General features: G+C 52.3%; 1 protein-coding gene across 2 annotated transcripts; it reads right to left on the bottom strand.

Moving 5' to 3' along the window:
• Positions 1-16845: 16845 nt before the first annotated feature.
• Positions 16846-21262, bottom strand: CASTOR1 (cytosolic arginine sensor for mTORC1 subunit 1). 2 transcript variants are annotated; one of them, XM_008056168.2, is made up of 9 exons: positions 21115-21262; positions 20436-20506; positions 19097-19284; positions 18884-19016; positions 18506-18629; positions 17933-18046; positions 17700-17782; positions 17522-17616; positions 16846-17381 (listed from the first exon to the last, which is right to left on the bottom strand). In XM_008056168.2, exons 1-9 carry the CDS (start codon positions 21225-21227, stop codon positions 17313-17315), a joined length of 990 nt encoding a protein of 329 aa, XP_008054359.1. In that variant the 5' UTR covers positions 21228-21262; the 3' UTR covers positions 16846-17312. The 2 variants fall into 2 exon arrangements, with proteins under 2 accessions (XP_008054359.1, XP_021567098.1); XM_021711423.1 differs by having other exon boundaries at positions 18506-18632.
• Position 21263: the final 1 nt, after the last annotated feature.

Genomic DNA, 21263 nt, shown 5'->3' on the forward strand with positions numbered 1-21263 from the left:
CCACCTTGGTCTCCCAAAGTACTGGGATTATAAAAGTAAATCACCACACTCAGCCTAACTTCTATATTTTATCTGCTATAAATTATCTTATCTGGCAAAGCAGGATAAGTTCCATGATTTTTTTAAATCCTGAAAAAGTGATGTTGATTCACCTTTGTTTGGTTATAATTTATTAGACAACATTCTTTTTTTAAAAAAATATTTTTTATTATGGTTTTGTGGGGTACAGTTAAGGGTTAGGTATACAATTATGTTTCATTCAGGCACCCTGTTGATAAGAGGTGTTTCCCCGTCCCCACACAGATATTTGCTACTGTTAATCCCATCTCCCCCCCCCCATAGTTTCCCAGTACCATCCGTCATTTTCTTATAGTATTACATTGGATGTTCAAGGTCCATTATATGAGTGAGAACATGTGATACTCAGATCTTTGTTTCTGTGAGAGGTCACTCAGTATTATAGACTCTAGTTCCATCCAGGTTGCTGCGAAATTCATGATTTTGTTCTTTTTTATGGCTGCATAGTATTCCATCGTGTATATGTACCACGTTTTTTTAATCCAGTCCTCTTTTGATGGGCAGCATGGCTGTTTCCAGGTTCTTGCTATTGTGAATAATGCTGCGATAAACATACGTATACAGGTATCTTTTTTATAGAGCGATTTGAGTTCTTCAGGGTATATTCCCAGTAGGGGGATTGTGGGGTCATGTGGAAGGTCGATTTTTAGAGCTTTTAGGAATCACCACACTGCTTTCCACAGACGTTGCACTAGTTTGCATTCCCACCAACAGTGTAGATGTGTTCCCTTTTCACCACACCCTCTCCAGCAGCTGTTATTTTTTGAGTTGTTGGTAATTGCCATTCTGACTGGAGTTAGGTGGTATCTCAGTGTGGTTTTGATTTGCATTTCCCTGATGATTAGTGAGGTTGAGCATTTCTTCATGTGTTTGTTGGCTGCTCAGATGTCTTCTTTTGTGAAGTGTCTGTTCATATCTTTTGCCCATTTTATAATGGGGTTGTTTGTTTTTTTCTTTTCAGCACGTTTGAGTTCCTTGTAGAGAATTTTTTTTTTTTTTTTGAGTTGGGGGTCTCACATTGTTGTCCAGGCTGGAGAGTACAGTGACACAATCATGCCTCACCACAGCCTCGACCTCCTGGGCCCAGGCGATCCTTCCACCACAGCCTCCCAGGTAGCTGGGAATACAAGCATGAACAACCATGCCTGGCTAATCTTACTGAATTTTTGTAGAGAAGAGGTATCCCTATGTTGCCCAGGCTGGTCTCAAACTCCTGGGTTCAAGCAATCTTCTCGCCTGGGCCTCTCAAAGTGTTGGGATTACAGGCATCAGCCACCATGCCCAGCGGGTACAGAATTTGAATACACAGGTAATTTTAAAAATATACAAATGGCCAGTAAGCACATGAAAAGATACTCAGCATTGGGGAAATGCTCATCTAAGCTATCACTACGCATGCACTAGCTTGGCTGAAGAAGACAATAACACGTATGGACGAGGACGTGGAGATATTGGACGAGGACTGGTGAAAATGAAAAATGGTGCAGTCTAACTAGAAAACCATTTGGCAAGTCCTCAAATGGTTCAACACAGGATATCCTATGACCAACAATTCAGCTCCTGGATCTAGACCCAAGAGGATGGAAAACCTCTGTCCACCCAAAAACTTGCAGATGTTCATGGGAGCAATTATTTATAACAGCCAAAGAGTGGAAACAACCCAAATGTCCATCAAAAAAAATGGATAAATAAAATGTCCACTCACACAATGGAATATTAATCATCTGTGAAAAGCAGTGAAGTCCTGACACATGCTCCAACATGGATGCACCTTGAAAACGTGATGCTAAGTGAGAGAAGCCAGACACAAAGTATGACATCTCAGATGATTCCGTGTATATGAAATGTCCAGTGAGGCAGAGGGTGGACTAATGGTCACCAAGGCTTGGGGTTTCCAGGGATGGGGAGACACAGCTGATGGGTATGGGTGCCCTTAGGATAATGAGAACATTCTGGAATTAGATAGTGGTGATGGTTGCACAACCCTGTAAATATACTACAAACCACTGAATTATACTCTTTACTTTTTTTCCCCTCTCTCTCTTTTTTAATATATATAGAGGCAAGGTCTTGCTATATAGCCAAGGCTGGTCTCAAACTCCAGGCCTCAAACAATCCTTCTGCCTCAGCCTCCTGACATGCTGAGATTACAGGTATGAGCCACCATGACCGGCCTGGAATCATATATTGTAAAATGATACACTTGATGGCATGTGAATTGTATTGGAATTTTTAAAAACGCAGTGGCGCCAGGCTCAGTGGCTCAGCCTGTAATCCCAGCATTTTGGGAGGCTGAGGTGAGTGGATTGCCTGAGCCCGCGGGTTCGAGACCTGCCTGGGCAACTTGGTGAGACCTCATCTCGACAATAAATCAAAAACTAGCTGGGCGTGGTAGCATGCGCCTCTAATTCCGGCTACTTGGAAGGCTGAGGCGGAAGGATCCCCTGAGCCCAGCGGGTCAAGGCTACGGTGACTGGGAGCGTGCCACTGCACTCTAGTCTGGGCGACAGAGTGAGACTCCAACTCAAAAAAAAAAAAACAAAGAAACGCAGTGGCAAGTGCATCCTGTAGGCCCGTCGGCATCATTCAGTGAGGTGAGGAGGAGGGTGCCTGATGCATCAGAGCAGAGCCTCCATAAACACCGCCAGCCACTGGGGCAGACATTTGCTTATGTCACAGGGTGGCTCTGAGGGCGGTTGGGAAAGGCCATGTTACATAAACCCTGGGGTGAGCAAAGATCCACCAGGCGCCCTCCCCAGAAGGTCACAGAGGTCACCTTGGGCAGGGGGATCTCTCGGCTTGCAACCTGCCACGGAGCTCTCCTGGGACCACAAGGAAGTGACCTCTTTCCAGCGACCTGAACACCTATTCAGAGGAGTATAGTAGAGCAGGAGGGGGATTGGGGAGAAGGAAAAAGGGGAGGGTAGGAAAGGGAGAGAGGGAGAGAAGGAGGAGGAGGAGGAAGAGGAAGAAAGATGGAAGGAGGAAGAAAAAGAGAAGGAAACAGGAAGGGAGAGAACTCCTTTCTCTTCTGTAACCTCTAACTGTCCTCCTCACACCAGCTGAATCAATCTTTATGTCCTCAGACCAGGCCCCACCACAGGGAACCTGGAACCCAAGGGAAGGCAGGCGTGACGCCCATAACTGCACTGACCCGGATGACAGGAGGCGAGGGTGCCGCCCTACTGGCCACTCTCAGGCTGGCCTGGAACCCTGCCCGCTGCCCTCTCTGAGCCCAGGGTCCTGTCCTGAGATGAGGGGAGAGGCGTGATGATTGTGAGGACCCACAAGCCTGGAGTCAGACAGAGCTCTTTAGTGGCCCTGAGCACTGAAATGTCCATCTAAGAACAAACAGCCCCAGACATCAAGACATCAGATAAGGTAAGTCTGAGTCCTAACTTTTCTCAGGATGACAACATACAATGCCTGTTTTGTAACAGCAGATTCTGGCCAAAAATATTGGGGCTAGTGGTAATAATTGGGCACATTTTGGGAACCCCTTAAGCCGGGCCCAGTTCTAAGCACGTCACACTTCATGTGGGCTACTGCATCGAATCCTTGCAGCCCCCTCAGGAAGGGAGCATTCTTCTCACCCTGTAGTCAGGGAAACTGAGACCGGAGAGGCAGAGTTCTGGAGAAAACAAAGGTAGGTTTGAGTCCAGGCAGCCCCTCTGAAGCCACGAGGTCATAATAGGCCCAGTGGGTTGTCCAGAGCTCACCGAGGTGGGGCACGGGTACCAGCTAAGAGACCTACTCTCACAGTGGGAAACCAGTCCAGAATGGCAGGTGTGGCTGGATGTCTGACAGGGAGAGGGGAAGAACAAGGAGCAGGGGGTCACCGCATCTTCCTAGGCTTTGCTGCCATGGCAGTCCCTGGGCGAGGCTAATGCAACACAACCTGGTTGCACCCTTTGCTTAAACCCTTCGTTGTCTTCCCATCGTCATTCCCAAAAGGCCACATCATTACCATGGCCACTGGTTCTGCTCACCTCCCCAGCTCCACTCATACCTCTCTCTTGCCCACCTTCTTTTCTGACTCCCCTCATCCCACGGGGGAAACCAACTCTCACCCCAGGGCCTTTGCACATGCTGTTTCCACTTCCTGAGCACTCTGCCTACAACCATCCAGACATCAAAGTCTAGTTCAATCTCTGCCTTTTCTTTTCTTTTTTTTTTTGAGTTGGAGTCTCACTCTGTCACCCAGATTGGAGTGCGGTGCCTGGAAGCGGCTCGACCTGCTGGGCTCTGGCGATCCTTCCACCTCAGCCTTCCGAGTAGCCAGAATTACGGGCATGTGCTACCACACCTGGCTGATTTTTTATTTATTGTAGAGATGAGGTCTCGCCAAGTTGCCCAGGTGGGTCTCAAACCCACGGGCTCAGGCAATCCACTCACCTCAGCCTCCCAAAGTGCGGGATTACAGGCTGAGCCACCGAACCTGGCTAAGCTCTGCTTTTTCAGGGAAGCCTTACCTGACCTTCCTCCACTCCTGGCTGGTCTTCACCTGCCCTCTGAGACCCTCTCAGAGTACCACACCTCCCTGTATGGGATACTCTTCAACGGGCAATGTTTTTACAACTGCAAGTTTTCTCTAGCCAGACTATCAGGCTGTAAACTCTCTGTTTCTTGTTTTTTTAAACCAGGGTCTCATTCTGTCTCCCAGGCTGGAGTGCAGTGGCATGATAACAACTCATCGCCAGCTCAAACACCTGGGCATAGGCGATACCCCTCTCAGCCTCCCAAGGAGCTAGGACTACAAGTCCATACCACCATACCTGGCTAATTTTTAAATTTTTTTGTTGACATGAGGTCTCACTATGTTCCCTAGGCTGATCGGGATGTCCTGGGCTCCAGCAATCCTCCCATCTTGGCCCTCCAAAAGTGCTGGGATTACAGGCATGAACCATTGTGCCCAGCTAAGATTGTAAATGTGCACTGTGGCTGCAGCTCCTTCTTGCCTCTCCAGAGCACAGCAAGGCCCCAGAATGTAGTAGGTTCTCAATCAATCCTTGGTGAGTGGATGACTGCATGGCCACACATGCTCCAGGAAAGAAAAGGTGAGCTGTGGCTCCCAGGCTGCAGGACCCAGCTGTGTCCCTGTCCCACATCGGGTGCACCTGCCACCAGGCCTCTGGAAGTGCAGGGCCATCCTGCTGGGGGCAGAAACAAAGTTCTCAGGGCGGGATGGGTCTCAGTGCCTGTTCCGCCCATTCCGCGCACTCTCCGGATGCTCTTCTCCCCGGAAATGAGAACTCAGTCTTGACTGTGCTCAGGCATGTGATCCTGTTTCTGGCCAGCCTCCTTTTCAAAGATGCTGACTTTCTCCTTTATGATAATTTTTAAAAGCTAATTCAAAATCTGCTCTTTCACCCACTGCAGATTTCTTCACTTTCTTGGAAAATGAATTTTAAAAAGAAAAAGCCACCAGGGCTTCCTTTAAATAATCCACTTCAGAAGGAATTTCACATGAGCGATATCTGTTGAGCTTCATGGGCAGAGACAATCCTGAATTTTGCAAAGACACAAATCACAGCAACTTTTCTTCTTTTTCTTTTTTTTTTTTTTTGAGTCAGGGTACCACTCTGTTGCCCAGGCTGGAATGCAGCAGCACGGTCACTGTTCACCACAACCTCAACCTCATGGGCCCAGGTGATCCTTCTGCCTCAGCCTCCTGAGTAGTTGGGAGTACAAGCATGAGCCACCATGTATGGCTAATTTTTTTCGAATTTTTGTAAAGACAGGGTTTTGTTATGTTGCTTAGGCTGGTCTCAAACTCTTGGGTTCAAGCAATCCTCTCGCCTGCACTTACCAGGCGATTGGGATTACAGATGTCAACCACAATACCTGGCTGGTGCTGGATTTGAATAGACAAGTCTCCCAAAAATATATAAATTGCTAATAAACACATGCAAAGATACTCAACATTGGAGAAATACTAATCTAAACCATGATGCGATGCCACTACATACACACTAGGGTGGCCGTAAACCGAGGTAAACAATAACAAGTATGGGTGAGGACGTGGAGATATTGGAACCCTGGTCCCTTGCTGGTGGGGATGAAAAATAGCACAGCCTAACTAGAACACCATTTGACAGGTCCTCAAATGGTTCAACACAGGATACCCTATGACCAACAATTCAGCTTCTGGATCTAGACCCAAGAGAATGGAAAACCTATGTCCACACAAAGACTTACAGACGTTAACAGGAGCAATTATTTGTAACAGCCAAAGAGTGGAAACAACCCACATGTTCATCAATAGAGAATGGATAAACAAAATGGGGTCTACACATGGTGGAATATTAATCATCCGTGAAAAGCAATGAAGTCCTGACAAGTGCTCCAACAAGGATGCACCTTGAAAACCTGATACTGGCTGGGCTTGGTGGCTCAGCCTATAATCCCAGCGCTTTGGGAGGCCGAAGTGAGTGGATTGCCTGAGCCCACGGGTTCGAGACCCACCTGAGCAACTTGGTGAGACCTCATCTCTACAATAAATCACAAAATTAGCCGGGTGTGGTAGCGCGTGCCTGTAGTTTCAGCTACTTGGAAGGCTGAGGCGGAAGGATCGCCAGAGCCCAGCAGGTCGAGGCTGCAGTGGCCGGGAGTGGCCACTGTACTCCAGTCTGGGTGACAGAGTGAGACTCCAACTTAAAAAAAAAAAAGAAAGAAAGAAAACCTGATGCTACATGAGGGAAGCCAGACACAAAGGACCATTTCTTGGATGATTCCATGTATATAAAATGTCCAGAATTAGGCACATCCAGAGAGACAGAGGTGGACTAGTGGTCACCAAGGCTTGGGACTTCCAGGGATGGGGAGCCACACTGATGAATTTCCTTAGGGGTAATGAGAATTTTCTGGAATTAGATAGTAGTGATGGTTGCACAACCCTGTAAATATACTACAAAGCACTGAATCATATACGTTACTTTTTCATTCTCTTTTTCAAAATAGAGGTAAGGTCTTGCTATGTAGCTAAGGCTGGTCTCAAATTCCTGGCCTCAAACAATTCTCCTGTCTCGGCCTCCTAAAGTGCTGAGATTATAGGTATGAGCCACCGTGCCTAGCCTAGAATCATATACTTTAAAAAAGGCAGTGACAAGTGCACCCTACAGGCTTGTCAGCATAATTCAGTGAGGTGAGGATGAGAGCGCCTGACACATCAGAGCAGAGCCTCCGAAAACACCGGGGCAGACAAAGACACACATTTGCTTATGTCACAGGGTGGCTCTGAGGGCCGTTGGGAAAGGCCATGTTACATAAACCATGGGGTGAGCAAAGATCCACCAGGCGCCCTCCCCAGGAGGTCACAAAGGTCACCTTGGGCTGGGGGGAATCCCTGAACTCTATACATTCTTTCCCCCGTGTCCAGTGGCTCCCCCAGATTGGGTAAGTGACCTCCTTCCAGAGTCCTGAACACCTATTCAAGGAAATACAGCAGACAGGGAGGGGAGAGGAGGAAGGTGGGCAGAGAAGGGGAGAGGGAGAAAGAGAGAAGAATAAGGAGGACAAAGAGGAAGAAAGAGAGGGAAGGAGGAAGGGGGGCGGCAAATGGTGCAACCATCACTACGAATTCTCTTCAGTGTCCTCTAACTGTCGCCTTACACTAGCTAAATCTGCAAGCGCTCAGACCAGGCCTGGCCACAGGAAGCCAGGACCCAGCAGAAGGCAGCTCATAACCTTGCTGACCCGGATGACAGAAGGCGGGGGTGCTGCCTTGCTGGTCACTCTCAGGCTGGCTTAGGAACCCCGCTTGCTGCCGTCTCTGAACCCTGCATCCTGTCCTGAGATGAGGCGACATGTGTGAGGACTGCAGAGAGCCGACAGCCCTGGAGCCAGACAGAGCCCCTCAGTGACCCTAAGCACTGAAATGTCCATCTAAGTATCAACAGCATCAGACATCAGACCAGGTAAGAAGGCTGAGTGCTGACTTTTCTCAGGATGACAACATACATTACCTGTTTTACAACAGCAGATTTCGGTCAAAAACATTGGGGCCAGTGGTAATAACTGGACACATTTTGGGAGCCCCTCTAAGTGGGGCCCAGTTCCAAGCACGTCACACGGACTACTGCATCAAATCCTTGCAATCCCTTTAGGAAGGAAGTATTCTTATCCTGTAGATGGGGAAACTGAGTCCAAGAGGCAGAGTTCTGGAGGGAACCAAGGCAGATGTGAGCTTAGGCAGCCCCTCAAGAGCCAGGAGATCACAGCAGGCCCAGTGGGCCATCCAGAGTGCGCAGGAGGGAGCTGAGAGATCCACTCCTGTAGCAGGAGGCGGCCCATCAGGAAGCATGAGTGCAAAGGACCAGCTCCGGGAATGGCTGGTGTGACTGGATGTCTGACAGGGAGGGGGAGAGTAAGGAGCGAGGGGTCACTGCACCCCCCTGGGCTTGGCTGCCATGGCAGCCCCCAGGCAGGGGCTAATACAACACAACCTGGTCACACCCTTTGCTTAAAACCCTTCCCTGTCTTCCCATCGCCATTCCCAGAAGGCCATATTGTTACCACAGTCATTGGTCCTGCTCACCTCTCCAGCTCTACTCGTACCTCTCTCCAGCCTGTCTCCTTCTATGACTCCCCTCAGTCCCTCAGGGGAGCCCAGCTCTCACCTCAGGGCCTTCACACCTGCTGTTCCCCCTTCCTGAACACTCTGCCGACTGAACTGCCACCCAGACATCGAAGTCTGAGTTTTGCCTTTTCAGGAAAACCCTCCCTGACCTTCCTCCACCTCAGGCTGGTCCAACCTGCCCACTGTGACCCTCCCAGAGTACCATGCCTCCCTCTGTGGCACACTCTTCAAGGGGGAACATTTTACAACTGTGGGCTCCCCAACCAGGCTGTACATTCTAAGAGGGTGTACACTGTGGCCACAGTCCCTTCTCGCCTCTCCAGAGAACAACAAGGCCCCAGAATGTAGTAGGTTCTCAATAAATCCTCAGCGAGCAGTAGAATGCATAGCCATAAACATGCCCCAGGAAGGTGAGCTATGGCTCCCAGGCTGCAGGACCCAGCTGTGTCCCTGTCCCACATCGGGTGCACCTGCCACCAGGCCTCTGGAAGTGCAGGGCCATCCTGCTGGGGGCAGAAACAAAGTTCTCAGGGCGGGATGGGTCTCAGCGCCTGTTCCGCCCATTCCGCGCACTCTCCGGATGCTCTTCTCCCTGGAAATGAGAACTCAGTCTTGACTGTGCTCAGGCATGTGATCCTGTTTCTGGCCAGCCTCCTTTTCAAAGACGCTGACTTTCTCCTTTATGATAATTTTTAAAAGCTAATTCAAAATCTGCTCTTTCACCCACTGCAGATTTCATCACTTTCTTGGAAAATGAATTTAAAAAAAGAAAAAGCCACCAGGGCTTCCTTTAAATAATTCACTTCAGAAGGAATTTCACATGAATGACATCCAATGATCTCATAGAAAGAGGCCGGTTTTCATAGGCATAGACAAGCCTACATTTTGCAAAAAGAGACAAATCAGTTTTTTTTTCTTTTTCTTTTTTTTTTTTTTGAGTCAGGGTCACACTCTGTCGACCAACCTGGAGTGCAGCTGCGATGCAGCAAGATGTCAGAGCCTTGGCTTCATAGAAAAGGCAACTGGTGGGGAGGCCGGGACGCAGTGGGGCTGTCTGCAAATGACAACCCCGATCCCAAGAGGAAGTCTGGGACACAGAGATGGGGCTCACTGGCAGGAATGCTGATCATTGTCCAGAAGAAAGGACCGGGGACAGGTGCTTGCTCTTGGGGAGATGCCGAGAAAATTCTGGGCGTTTATCCCTATACAAAGAGAAAAACCAGGGCCGGCTACAGTGGCTCAAGCCTGTAATCCCAGTACTTTGGGAGGCTGAGGTGAGAGGATTGCCTGAGTCCAGGGATTCAAGACCAGTCTGGACAACTTGGTGAGACCTCCTCTCTACAATAAGTCAAAAAATTTGCTGGGCGTGGTGACACATGCCTGTAGTTCCAACTACTTGGAAGGCTGAGGTGGAAGGATCACCTGAGTCGAGGAGGTTGAGGCTGCGGTGGCTGTGAGCGTGCCACTGCACTCCAACCTGGGCGACAGAATGAGACTCCAACTCAAGAGAAAAAAGAAAAAAAAGAAAAACTAATCCTGCAGTTTAAGTGGCAGAGAAGGCCACCAAAACCTGCTCCATCCAAGGGCCTATAGCGACCATTCAAGGGGTAACGGGGTGTGACTGGCTGGGGCAGGTCACCCTGTCCACAAAATGTGCGTGGAAGAAGGGATTAAACACAAATACTGGGCGCTTCCATAGTCAAGAAGGCAGAGCTTAGTAGCAGCATCTTTGAAATGTGGAAACAACCCAAATGTCCTTCAACAGATAATGAATACACAAAACGTAGTCTATCCACACAATGGAATATTATTCAGTCATAAAAAGGAATGAAGCTGGGCGCGGTGGCTCATGCCTGTTATCCCAGCACTTTGGGAGGCAGAGGCAGGAGAATTGCTTTAGCCCAGGAGTTTGAGACCAGCCTGGGCAACATAGCAAGACCTCCTCTCTACAAAAAATAAAAATAAATCTTAAAAAAGTCAGCTATGGTGACATACACCTGTGGTCCCAGCTATTCAGGAGGCTGATGCCAGAGGATTGCTTGAGCCCAGGAATTGGAGGCTGTGGTGAGCTGTGATCATGTACTCCAGCATGGGTGATGGAGTTTAAAAAAAAGAAGAATGAAGCATCAATACATTTGACAACATGAATGAACCTGCAAAACATTATGGTGAGAATCTAAATGCAAAAAATCACATATTATATGAAATATCCAGAATAGGTAAATCCAGAGAGCAGAATGAAGACTGGTGGCCGCCAGGGCCTGGGGGAGGGAGGGATGGGGAGTGATGACTGATGGAGTCTTCTCTTTGGAGTGATGAAAATGTTTGGAACTAGATCGAAGTGATGGTTGCACAACATTGTGAATGCACTAAATACCACAGAATTATTCACGTGAAAATGACTGAGTTTACATATTATGTGAATTTTACCCCAATTTAAAAAAAGTTTTAAATAGCAATCCCAGGACAGCCAAGGGATCTGGAAGGCAGTGAATCAAGCCAAGGGGACAAGGGAACATCAGAAGGCCTCTCCTGCCCTTTCTGCTTTATCGCCCATTGAGTTCTTGTCTATTGGCTTTTTTTTTTTTTGAGTCAGTCTCACTCTGTTGCGCAGGCTGGAGTGCAGTGGAACAATTGCGGCTCACTGCAGCCTCAACTTCCTGGGCTCAGGTGATCCTTCTGCCCCAGCCTCCAGTCACCACCATGCCTGGGTCACTTTTTCAAATTTTTGTAGCAACAAGGTCTCACTATGTTGCCCAGGCTGGTCTCAAACTCCTGGGCTCAAGCAATCCTCCCACCACAGCCTCCCAAAGTGCTGAGATTATAGGTGTGAGCCACCATGCTTGGCCCTCTATTGGACTTTATTCATAGGCTTAGAAAAGACTAACTTGAATTTCAAAGGCCAGGGCTGCCAGCTCAGACAGCGCCTGCTGGCGGCCTGGAAGAGGAGAGCTCTTGGCATAGAGTGAGGCACCAGAGTGGCAGGGACACCGGGAAAGTTGGTGCAAGCTGGGAGGTCTCAGAAGTAGACCTCATGAGCAGGGGGCTGTGATCAGGGAGGGAGGGGACACACCAGGATTGTGTCGGGTAAAATTCACTTGTGCTGTCAGATGAGAGGGAAACTGAGGCAGAGAGGCCAGTAGGGAGTCTGGGACAGCAACACAGGTGAGGACAACTGTGGATCAAGTTAGGGCCTTGGGAAGTGTGGGGTGTTGGGCTAGGGAGGGGTGTTGGTCTAGAGAACCGGGGGTGGGTCTCTGTGTCAAGGCTGGGTGGCAGAGCCCTGGATGAGCAGCTCTGGGCACCGTAAGGCAGAAGGGGCAGGCTTGCTTCTGGCTGCAGACAGAAGAGGGGGACAGAGAAGTGGGTGGAGAGGCAGGAGGGAAACTGGGGAGGCCGAGGTCACTGGGGGTTGATGGTGGAGGATGGAGGACCGAACCCACCACTCCCCTGGTGACTACAGGGGAGCTGGCCCTTCTGAGAGCTGGAAACTGGCGGAGGTAGAAGAGACAGCAGCAAATCTGACCCCTGATCAGGGAGAGGCAGGGAGGCCTCAGGGGCGTGGGTCCAGGAAGTGAACAGTAGTGTACACACGCGTGAACATGAAAACACAGGTTGCCAATGCGTGCACACACTCTCCCATACAAAGTAAGCCCCAGACACACGCAAAAACAGACATACAGAACACAGGTCCCCACAACACTCTTGGGTACACAGCTTCGCAGTCAAATATCCCCATGTATACATGCACATGCACATACCCGTGCTGAGAGGGAGCCAGGCCCACGGTTGACATTCACATGTCAGCAAAGCACATAAGCCACAGCCAGCCAGATCTCCAACAGAAAGTCAAGAACACAGCCTCCCCGGGACACACTGTCACTTCTACACATGTGTAGATTCACACACACACACACACACACACACACACACACACACACACACACACAAACACACACGTGTGCTTTCCTGCCTAAACAGACATCTGTAGAGATGTTCCCAGAGGCCTGCACTCACTGCAAGTACAATGCTGTCCACGCACACCCACACAGCATGTACACTCATGGTGCACACAGACACCCGTGCAGCAGACACCCAGGCTACACAGATACCCACACAGCACACAGACAGTCACACAGCAGCCACATCCACATGGCACCGTGATCAACTCCTGGGGAAAGAAACTCTGGACACCCCCATAAGAGGCAACCTGGCTCTGGAACTCTGGCACCAGGGCCTGCCTGGGAAAGTGAGACACAAACCACGGCCATTGCCCAACACTGCCCAGGGTCAGAGAGAAGCCAGGGCCAGGCCGCGCGTGCCTGCCCACGTATCTGTTGCCACCGACAGCAGACACCCAGCCACCGACGGAGACAGCTGGGATTGCAAGGGATATTGCAAAATCTTCCCTATCCCTCAGGGTTCAGCTAAAGTGTCTCTTGCCCCAGGGAGCTCCTCTAGGCTCTTGTGGGCATTCTTAACCTTCTTTTGGAATTCTGATTCTGCTGTGCCCAGCTGTGTGACCTTGGGCAAGTCACTTCACCTCTCTGTGCTTTATTTCCACCTGTGTACAATAGAGATAACAAAAGCAAGCATTGAATATATAGTCATGTGCTGTGTAAAGACACCCTAGTCAATGACAAACTTCATGTACACAGTGGACCCATAAGATTAAAATAGAGCTGAAAAACTCCTATCACCTAGTGACATCTTGACGATCCTGACCCTGTGTCGGCCTAGGCTAATGTGTGTTTGTGTTTTCGTTTTTAACAAAGGTAAAAAACAAAAATTAAATTTTTAAATAGAGGAAAGCTTATAGTATAAGGACAAAAAGAAAATATTTTTGGTCAGCTGTACATTGTGTTTGTGTTCTAAGCTAAGTGCTATTATAATAGTAAAAAGTTTTTTAAAAAATTTAGGCCAGTGGGGTGGCTCACGCCTGTAATCCCAGCACTTTGGGAAGCCGAGGTGAGAGGATTGCTTGATCCCAGGAATTCAAGACCAGCCTGAGCACATAGTGAGACCTCATCACTACAAAAAAAATATTAAAAAAAAATAGCTGAGTGCTATGGTACGCACCTGTAGTTCCAGCTACTCAGGAGGCTGAAGCAGGAGAATTATCTGAGTCCCGGAGGTCGAGGCTGCGGTGAGCTGCGATCGTGCCACTGCACTCCAGCCTGGGAGTCAGAGTGAGATCCCAACTCAATAAGTAATTAATTAATGAATGTTTATAAAACGAAAAAGATACAGTAAGCTAAGGTCAATTTGTTATTGAACAAAGACACATATTTTGTGTAAATTTAGTGTAGCCTAAGTGTTGAGTGTTGATAAAGTGTCTAGTAGTGTCCAGTAATGTCCTAGGCCTTCACCCTCACTCCCCCTCCCTCAGTGACACCCAGAGCAGCTTCCAGTCCTGCAAGCGCCATTCATGGGAAGCGCCCTAGACAGGTGGACCATCTTTTATCTCTTCTACCATATTTTTACTGTACCTTTTCCATTTTTAGATACACAAAGCCTTCCCATTGTGTTACAGTTGCCTAGAGTATTCAGTATAGTCATGTGCCGTGCAGGTTTGTAGCCTAGGAACCAGGGGCTACACCCCATGGTCTAGGTGTGTAGTAGGCGAGACCATCTAGGTTCCTGTCCATGCACTTTATGATGGTCATATGACCACAAAAACCACCTAACGACACCTTTGTCAGAACACAGTCCCATCACGAAGTGACGTGTGATTGTATAGATAGGAATTAACAGAGCACAGTCCCTGCCCTCCTGTACAGACGGCGACCCCAGGCGAATGAGGATGCAGCTGCCCTGTGCCCACTGCCCTTCCCCTGCCTCCTGCTCAGGCGCTTTCCACCGGGCAGGATCCTGGGTCCAAGAGGAACATCAGGAGGCTGTGCAATGTCTTCTCTTGCCTCTACAGAGGACCAAGGAGCCAGCTGTGGAGTAACTTGGCAAGCAGGGGACCAGGCGGCCCCACCTGGCAAGGATGGAGATGAGGTCTTTAAACCCTGAATGTAGCTGGGCACATTAGCTCACATCCAGAACTTGGGGAGGCTGAGGCAGGAGGATTGCTTGAGCCCAGGAGTTCGACACCAGCCTGGGCAATATAGCGAGAGCTTGGCTCTACAAAAAAAAATTAAAAACAAATAAACTCTGAATGTCTGCTCCATCATCTTGGAGAGGACTTAGGAGGTCATTTTCTCTACATGAATACGAGGGTCAGAAAAGTGGGATGTGGGCCGCTAACTCTGCCTGGCTGTCTCCTCACCTCCCATCCCCACCCACCTAGGCCCACGTCTTCCCAGCAGATGCTGGGCATCAGGCTGGTGGCCAGAGTGCTGAGAGCCTCTTCTCCCATTGAGGGGCTGTGGGCAGGGCCCCTCCCTGGATAGCAAGCTGCCATTTTCATGAAGATAAGCACTTAGGCTCCTGTGGAAAAGTGCCCCAGGGCTCCCAGGATGGGGAGGTCAAGCTGGTGAGCTGTGACCCACACTGAGCTCAGCCCCAAACTCAGGCTGACCAGACCAGCTTCCTTTGTCCTAGGACTCTTCAGGGGCCTGGGTCGGACGGGGAGATGGTTTTGTGAGTCCACACCTCACTCTGGGAGAGCTCAAAGCCTGTCTGTCTGACCGGACCCAGGGCATCAGCCTCATGTGAGCTCTAAGGTCGCACCCCGGAAGATGTCCCCACTTCCCCTCAGCTGTATGTCCCCAGGGCACCTCCCAAGCCCTGTGCCCTTGGTCCCAGGTGGGTCTCAGTCTCCCCAGCTCTCCCAAGCAGATCTCCCTACTTGTAATCTGCTGGAGGCTGAGGACTGGACCAGTGACCCCCAAGGACTCCAGCACCTAGGAGCTAAAAACTGTCCACATAGACACTTGGCTATGTAGCAGGCACACATGGGCATGCTGACCCCCAGGCCTGGGTCTGAGTCAGACCAGCCCACTGGGGTATGTATGTGTCCCCTCACAAAGGCTGGTCCCCTGGGCAGCTCCAAGATCCAGGACCTGGTATGAGGGATCCGGGGGGAGGCTTGAAGCCCTTGGAGAGCCAGGGTGACAAAAATGCTAAGCCAAACAGAGACAGGTGGTCAGGCCCCTGGAGCAGGACACAGGGCCAGGAGCTCTCTAGCTGCAGGTTAAGTAGTCCTAAGAACTCTGATCCTGAAGCCTCTCCCCGCCCCCCAGAACATTCCCTAAGCCAGGGCCCACACCAGGCCCTCCAAGAGGAACTGGGACTCCCCCCACCCCAACAAAAAACAAAATCCAAGGAAATGTTCCCCTACTGGTGTTTCTAACGCAGTTACCTCCTAAATCTCCATGCACATGGGGAAACTGAGGCTGAAGGGAAGGGGCTGGCCTGGACTCCCTGCTGCTCACTCACCAAGCCAGGGCTGCACTCTTGGTTCCTCTGATCTGCAGTCCGAGACCCCAGACCCCTGGTTCCCAGGGACAGGGTGGGCCCACTGCCAGATGCCTGATCCCTGTTATGGCTTTTCTGAGGAGTCACCACAACCTCTGAGTACATAGAAGTCACACCCTTCTTCCCTTCCTGAGCGTGGGTGGGTCTGGGCTGAGTGCACCTGATAACCTCTGTGGTACATCAGTGAGGCCCCTTTAGGCCAGAGCAGAATCCTAAACTCGGTGAGCACAGAGCAGGCTCCTATAGGTCCCTGTCCTGTCTTCCTGGTCCTGCACCTCAACAGGGAGAAGCCCTGTATACAGGGACCCCTCCTATGACTCCAGGAGAGCCCTGGTAGCAGTAATTGACTAATCTCCTCATCAACAGAGGGCCAGCCAGAACTCAGGCAAGGCCCAAAAGAAAGCAGGCAGCAGTCTGGAGGAAAAGTGTTTTTGGGCCCTTCTTGGTGGGTTTCAGGCCAGTCACACCATGGTGGCAGAGAAGGCCAGGGGCACCCCCAGGCAGGAGGGCCTGAGAGTCCCTGCCCATGTTCAGAAACTTCTGGGCTACTCTGGAAACAGCAAGACGTGAAAGCCTAGACTTCAAAGGCAGGCAGCCTGAGATGGGCATCAGGTGACCTTGGCTAAGTCATGTCACCTCTCAAAGCTTCACTTCCTCATCTGGAAACTGAAGTGGATGGAGTTGAGGTGAGTTGTGCTAGCCCCTGGGCAGGTACACAGCTGAGGCTCAGACCCAGGTGACCCCCAAGGACCACAGCCCAGCCAGTCACTAGAAAGTCCTTTATTAACAAGTCAATAAAAAAAGGAGAGAGACAGATGTAAAAATACTTTTCTTGGAGGCCCCAGCAGGGAGAGGCACTGTCAGGACTCACCTAGCCAGGGAGCAGCTGGTCCAGGGAGGCTGGAGGGGGGACGGCTCGGGCCTCAGGCAGGGACTGTGCAAATGCTGAGGCCGCACAGGGAGTGATGGGTTGGGGACTTCAGCCCCGAGCACCGTGTGCCCATGTGGGCAGACATGCGGTCGGGCTAGCACCTGCCCACTCCTCCTGTGGGTACACACACGTGTCCTTGGGAGAGACGGTGCCTGCACGCAGCTTACATAGAGAATGGAACGAGGGGTCTCCTGTCAGGAACAGGGGGCTCATTCCAGAGCTTGAGGAAATAGCTTAGACAAGTCTTTGGAAGCCCAGGGATGAGGGAGAGCAGGGAGGCTACTCTGATCTCCATGGGCCTCAGGAGGCCAGGGCTTCCTGCCGTCGCTGGAGAACCTCGATGACGCTGCTGATGCCATCCTCGGGCACCTGCCGGCAGGTGAGTAGGGGGTAAGGGTCAGGGCTGAAGGTGGCCAGAGCCACTCGGACTTCCTGGATCAGCTGAGATGACCTGCGGCCTCCCCTCATTTCTGGGCCTCGGTCCCCCTCCGGCCAGCCCTGGCACTCACCAGAGCATGGTCGAAGTTGAACGTGCTGATGTAGTAGGCAGAGATGTCGGCGGCGGCCAGGGGACCTGCGATCTGGGCCACAATCCCACATTCATCTGAGGGGGGAGGGGGTACATGTGGCTCACCCTGATGGCTCCACAGGCCCTCCCAACCCCCCGACACAGGGAGCAGCCCTCACCAAAGCCCAGGGGCTGTCCACCAATGCGCACCATCCTCCACAGCTCCCCCGAGGAGCTGGTCAGCAGGAGGTCACTGGGGAACCTGGGGAGGCAAGGGGGTGGTGGGCAGGACACCCATTCTCCTCCGCTGTCTCTACCCTACCCCCCCCGCCTGCTGACCTCAGAGTCCGTTGCCCTATCCCACCTCCTCCCTTCCTGGGGCTGCTGCTGAGGGCGTAACAGGGTCACATACTTTTTCTGTGTCTCAGCGTCCATGACAATGGAGATATATCCCTCAATGAGAGAGAAGGCAAAGAATGGGATGGAGCTGGAGTCAGCACCACCAGAAGCTGCCTCCTTGGGAGCACTGGGGAGGAACGGGAGACTCAGGGACTCTGCCAGGCACCCAGCCCACCGCACTCCTCCCAGTAAGCCTCCAGACCCCAGGGAGAGGGCTGGCATGGGCGGCCTAGGCAGGCCTTCCCAGCTCTGCTCCCCGTCCGAGCACCCGGCTCTCCAGGTGTGGGTGGGGATGGGGAGAATGATGAACCTGGCCTGTGCCAAAGATTGAGGCATGCCGGGGGGAGAGGGCTGGGCCAGGGCACAGCTCAGGGGCAGCTCTAATGACACCACAGGAGAGGGCTCCAGCTTGGGGTTGGGACCATCCCTGGACATCAGTCAAGGGCAAGTGAGCATCACTGGCTGCCAGGAACCCCGAGACGGGACAAGGCACAGAGAGGCAAAACCGACCAATGGGAGGAAGGTGGGGGGACAGAGCATAGGAACAACAGCGTGGGGACAGAGATGAAATGCAAACAAGGCCCACTTGTGTGAGTAGAAGAGGACATCGATGAGGGTGGTAGCAATGGCTGGCAGCGTCTCAGGGTCCAGTGTGAGGACGCAGAAGCGGTTCCGAGGGCTCTGGATGGGATGCACTGTGGGGCTGGGCCCTGCTCAGGGAGGACAGGGCAGCTGGTAAGAGGGCAGCTGTAGGCTGGGCCGCCCCCTGGTGGCCAATCAGGAGGGGCCAGGGCCAGGTGTGGGCCTGCTCTCCAGGAACCAGCCTGAGTCCTTGGGGCACTATCTCTTTTTGGGGCAGTGCCAGCTGGTGCCCCCATGCACACAGACCCACCTGTACAAGGGAAGGGCCCCAGGGCGAAGGGAGGTCTTGGCTAAGTTGGGGGTGTCAGGGGGCAGCCCTCACCATGCTGGGCACGGGGAAAGCCGTTGCTGGAATCATCCCTGGCCACAGGCACAGGCTCCCCGCCCACCTCGCGGTAAATGTCGAACTCCTGGGCCAGCGTGTGAATAACCACGGTGAGGTCCTGCTCCCGCACCTGGGCCACAGGCAGACGGCATATCATGCGGGTCCCCAGGCACCTATGCACACCCCACCTCTCATGAGTGGAAAACTCACCAAGATGAAATCTGTCTGGTAAGTGGACAGCATCAACACAGACACGTGGTGCTCGGCCAGCGGCGCAATGACTGAGCGGGCAATCTTGGTGACCCCAGCAGCCTGCACTGCTGCACCACTGTGAGACGACACATTCAGCACCAGCCACGTAGCCTCGGCCACTTGCAGGAACTCAGATGGGGGCAGCTCTGTGGGCAGGGGGCACATGTCCGGTCAGGGCCTGCAGGCTGTCCTCTGCCCCTCTCTGAGCCTCAGTTTCCTTGCCTTGGAGGGCTCTATCAAGGTAAGGACAGGTCTGGAGACTGGGGCTATCTTCCCCTGGCTCTGCTCCTGCAGTACCTATGTATTCAAGGACTGAGAAGTGCTCCAGGAGCTAGCCTGCTGGGGACTGAAACTTCCCACTTAAGATCAGAGTTCCAGATTGAGACAGACCTGGATTCAAATCCCAGCTTTGCTGTGTAACCTGGGGCAATGATTTCTGTTTCCTCATCTGTAAAATGGGAAGACAGTATCTACTGATGATGTGTTCTGTGGGTTGGCAGAAGCTTTACTCCACATGGAAACACCAGAGGGCACCAGCAGATCAGGCTGGCTGGGGGGATTCCCTTCCCCATTTGCAGACTGACTTCCTTGCAGTACAAACAGGGAAACGAAGGCCAGAAGTGGGGAGTGAGGAATGGGTGAACCTCCAGTTGGCTGGTTGGAGACTCCAGGCCTGTGAGAATAGGCCAGGCCAGCAAGAATAAAAGCCAGATATTAGCTCCAGGGCCCAGGGAGGGACCAGGCTGGCGTCCAGTCCTGAGCAGGGGCCAGGGCCAGGGCCAGGGTGGCTGCTGTTCACCCAAGCACAGCCAGGAGGCCTCTAGGACCCTACCCAGGAATGGCTGCCTGCGCCTGCATTCCTTACCCAACCCTCCCGGAGTTCCCAGACCAGCAGGAGAGGAGGTGGCCCAAACCAGGAGGAAATAATGCCCCAGGGTGGTAACAGCCATGGTAATTCCTGCTTCTTGTTGGGTACCATGACTGAGGTCTCCCTGCCGGCCTAAGAATGCTAAGTGCCCCTCACACACAGTCCTTCATGGGTTTTAAGTTTATAAAGCCCTGTGGGATCCTATTACATCAGAACCATAATACCCACTTTACGTAAGAGGAAACAGCTCAGAGAGGGTAACTGATTTGCTCAAGGGCACACAGTGAGTGAGTGGTGGGGTAGGATTTGAACCCTGACCCGTCTGCTTTTAAGGCTCAAGCTCTTGGGACTGCCACCAGCATCTGGTGAGAATCCTGAAGGGGGAGCACAGGCCCCTCCCAAGCTCCCCCTCCCCAGACCAGCCCCCACCTTTAAAGCCCTCCTCGTCCACCATGAGCGTGTAATCCTCAGGGGTCTCCGTCAGGCTGAAGAACTTGCACCTGGTTGAGGGTGGGGAGCATCTTCAGCTTGGGGTGGAGAACTGGGTAGGGGGGTGGACTTCCCCTCCATCTGCCCCAGGAGATCGACTAGTCCCACCGGGTGCCTTCCTGCTCCTCAGGCCTCAATTTCCTCCCCAGGGCAATGGGGTGTGGGCCCCAATTCCTGGATCACGAGCTACTTTCTGCCTCCCGACCTCCCCAGGAGCCCTCCGCCCTTCCATTCCTAGAGGGAAGAGACTCGCATTCGCAGCGACAGCCCAAGAGGCGTCGGGCCTTGGGCCCCCTAGTCTAGCCCCTCTGACCTGAAGGGCGGCGTCTTGGAAGTAGCCCCCCGCAGCGGCTAGGTAGGAAAGCACCCTTTTGGCACCACTCAGAGTAAAGCATTGCCCATCCCAGGCTGTTTGCGCTTGGGCCTGGGAGGGGGCCTCACGGGGCCGGATAGGCGGCGGTCCCAGGGAGGGTAGGCCCAGGCCGGATGGCGGCCGGAGGCAGAGAGCCCTCCCCGCCCGCTCCCGCCCGCCTCACGGCAATCCTAATCCTCCGACCCTGGCCCTGAGCGGCAGCAGAGTCGCCAACCCCCATCTGCGCCCCCGAACCCACGCGCGCACCGGCTGCGGCAGGGCAGGAAGAGCAGCTTGATGAGTGGGTGGGTGTACAGCCAGAGACCGGAGCGGGCGAGGCTCAGCACCCTCACCCGGTGCTCTAGGATGTGCAGCTCCATCGCGGCTCCCGCGGCCCGGACCCTGCCGCCTGCTAG

This window comes from Carlito syrichta, unplaced genomic scaffold (genome assembly GCF_000164805.1).
Source record: "Carlito syrichta isolate Samal-C Ts95f unplaced genomic scaffold, Tarsius_syrichta-2.0.1 Scaffold302276, whole genome shotgun sequence".
NCBI classification, from domain to species: Eukaryota; Metazoa; Chordata; class Mammalia; order Primates; family Tarsiidae; genus Carlito; species Carlito syrichta.

Coding starts and splice junctions, on each gene's coding strand:
- CASTOR1 (XM_021711423.1), bottom strand. CDS start 21,227: ATGGAGCTGCACATCCTAGAGCACCGGGTGAGGGTGCTGAGCCTCGCC. Junction 19,285..20,435: donor GGACGAGGAGGGCTTTAAAG/GTGGGGGCTGGT, acceptor CCCTGCCCACAG/AGCTGCCCCCATCTGAGTTC. Junction 17,783..17,932: donor GACGCTGAGACACAGAAAAA/GTATGTGACCCT, acceptor TTGCCTCCCCAG/GTTCCCCAGTGACCTCCTGC.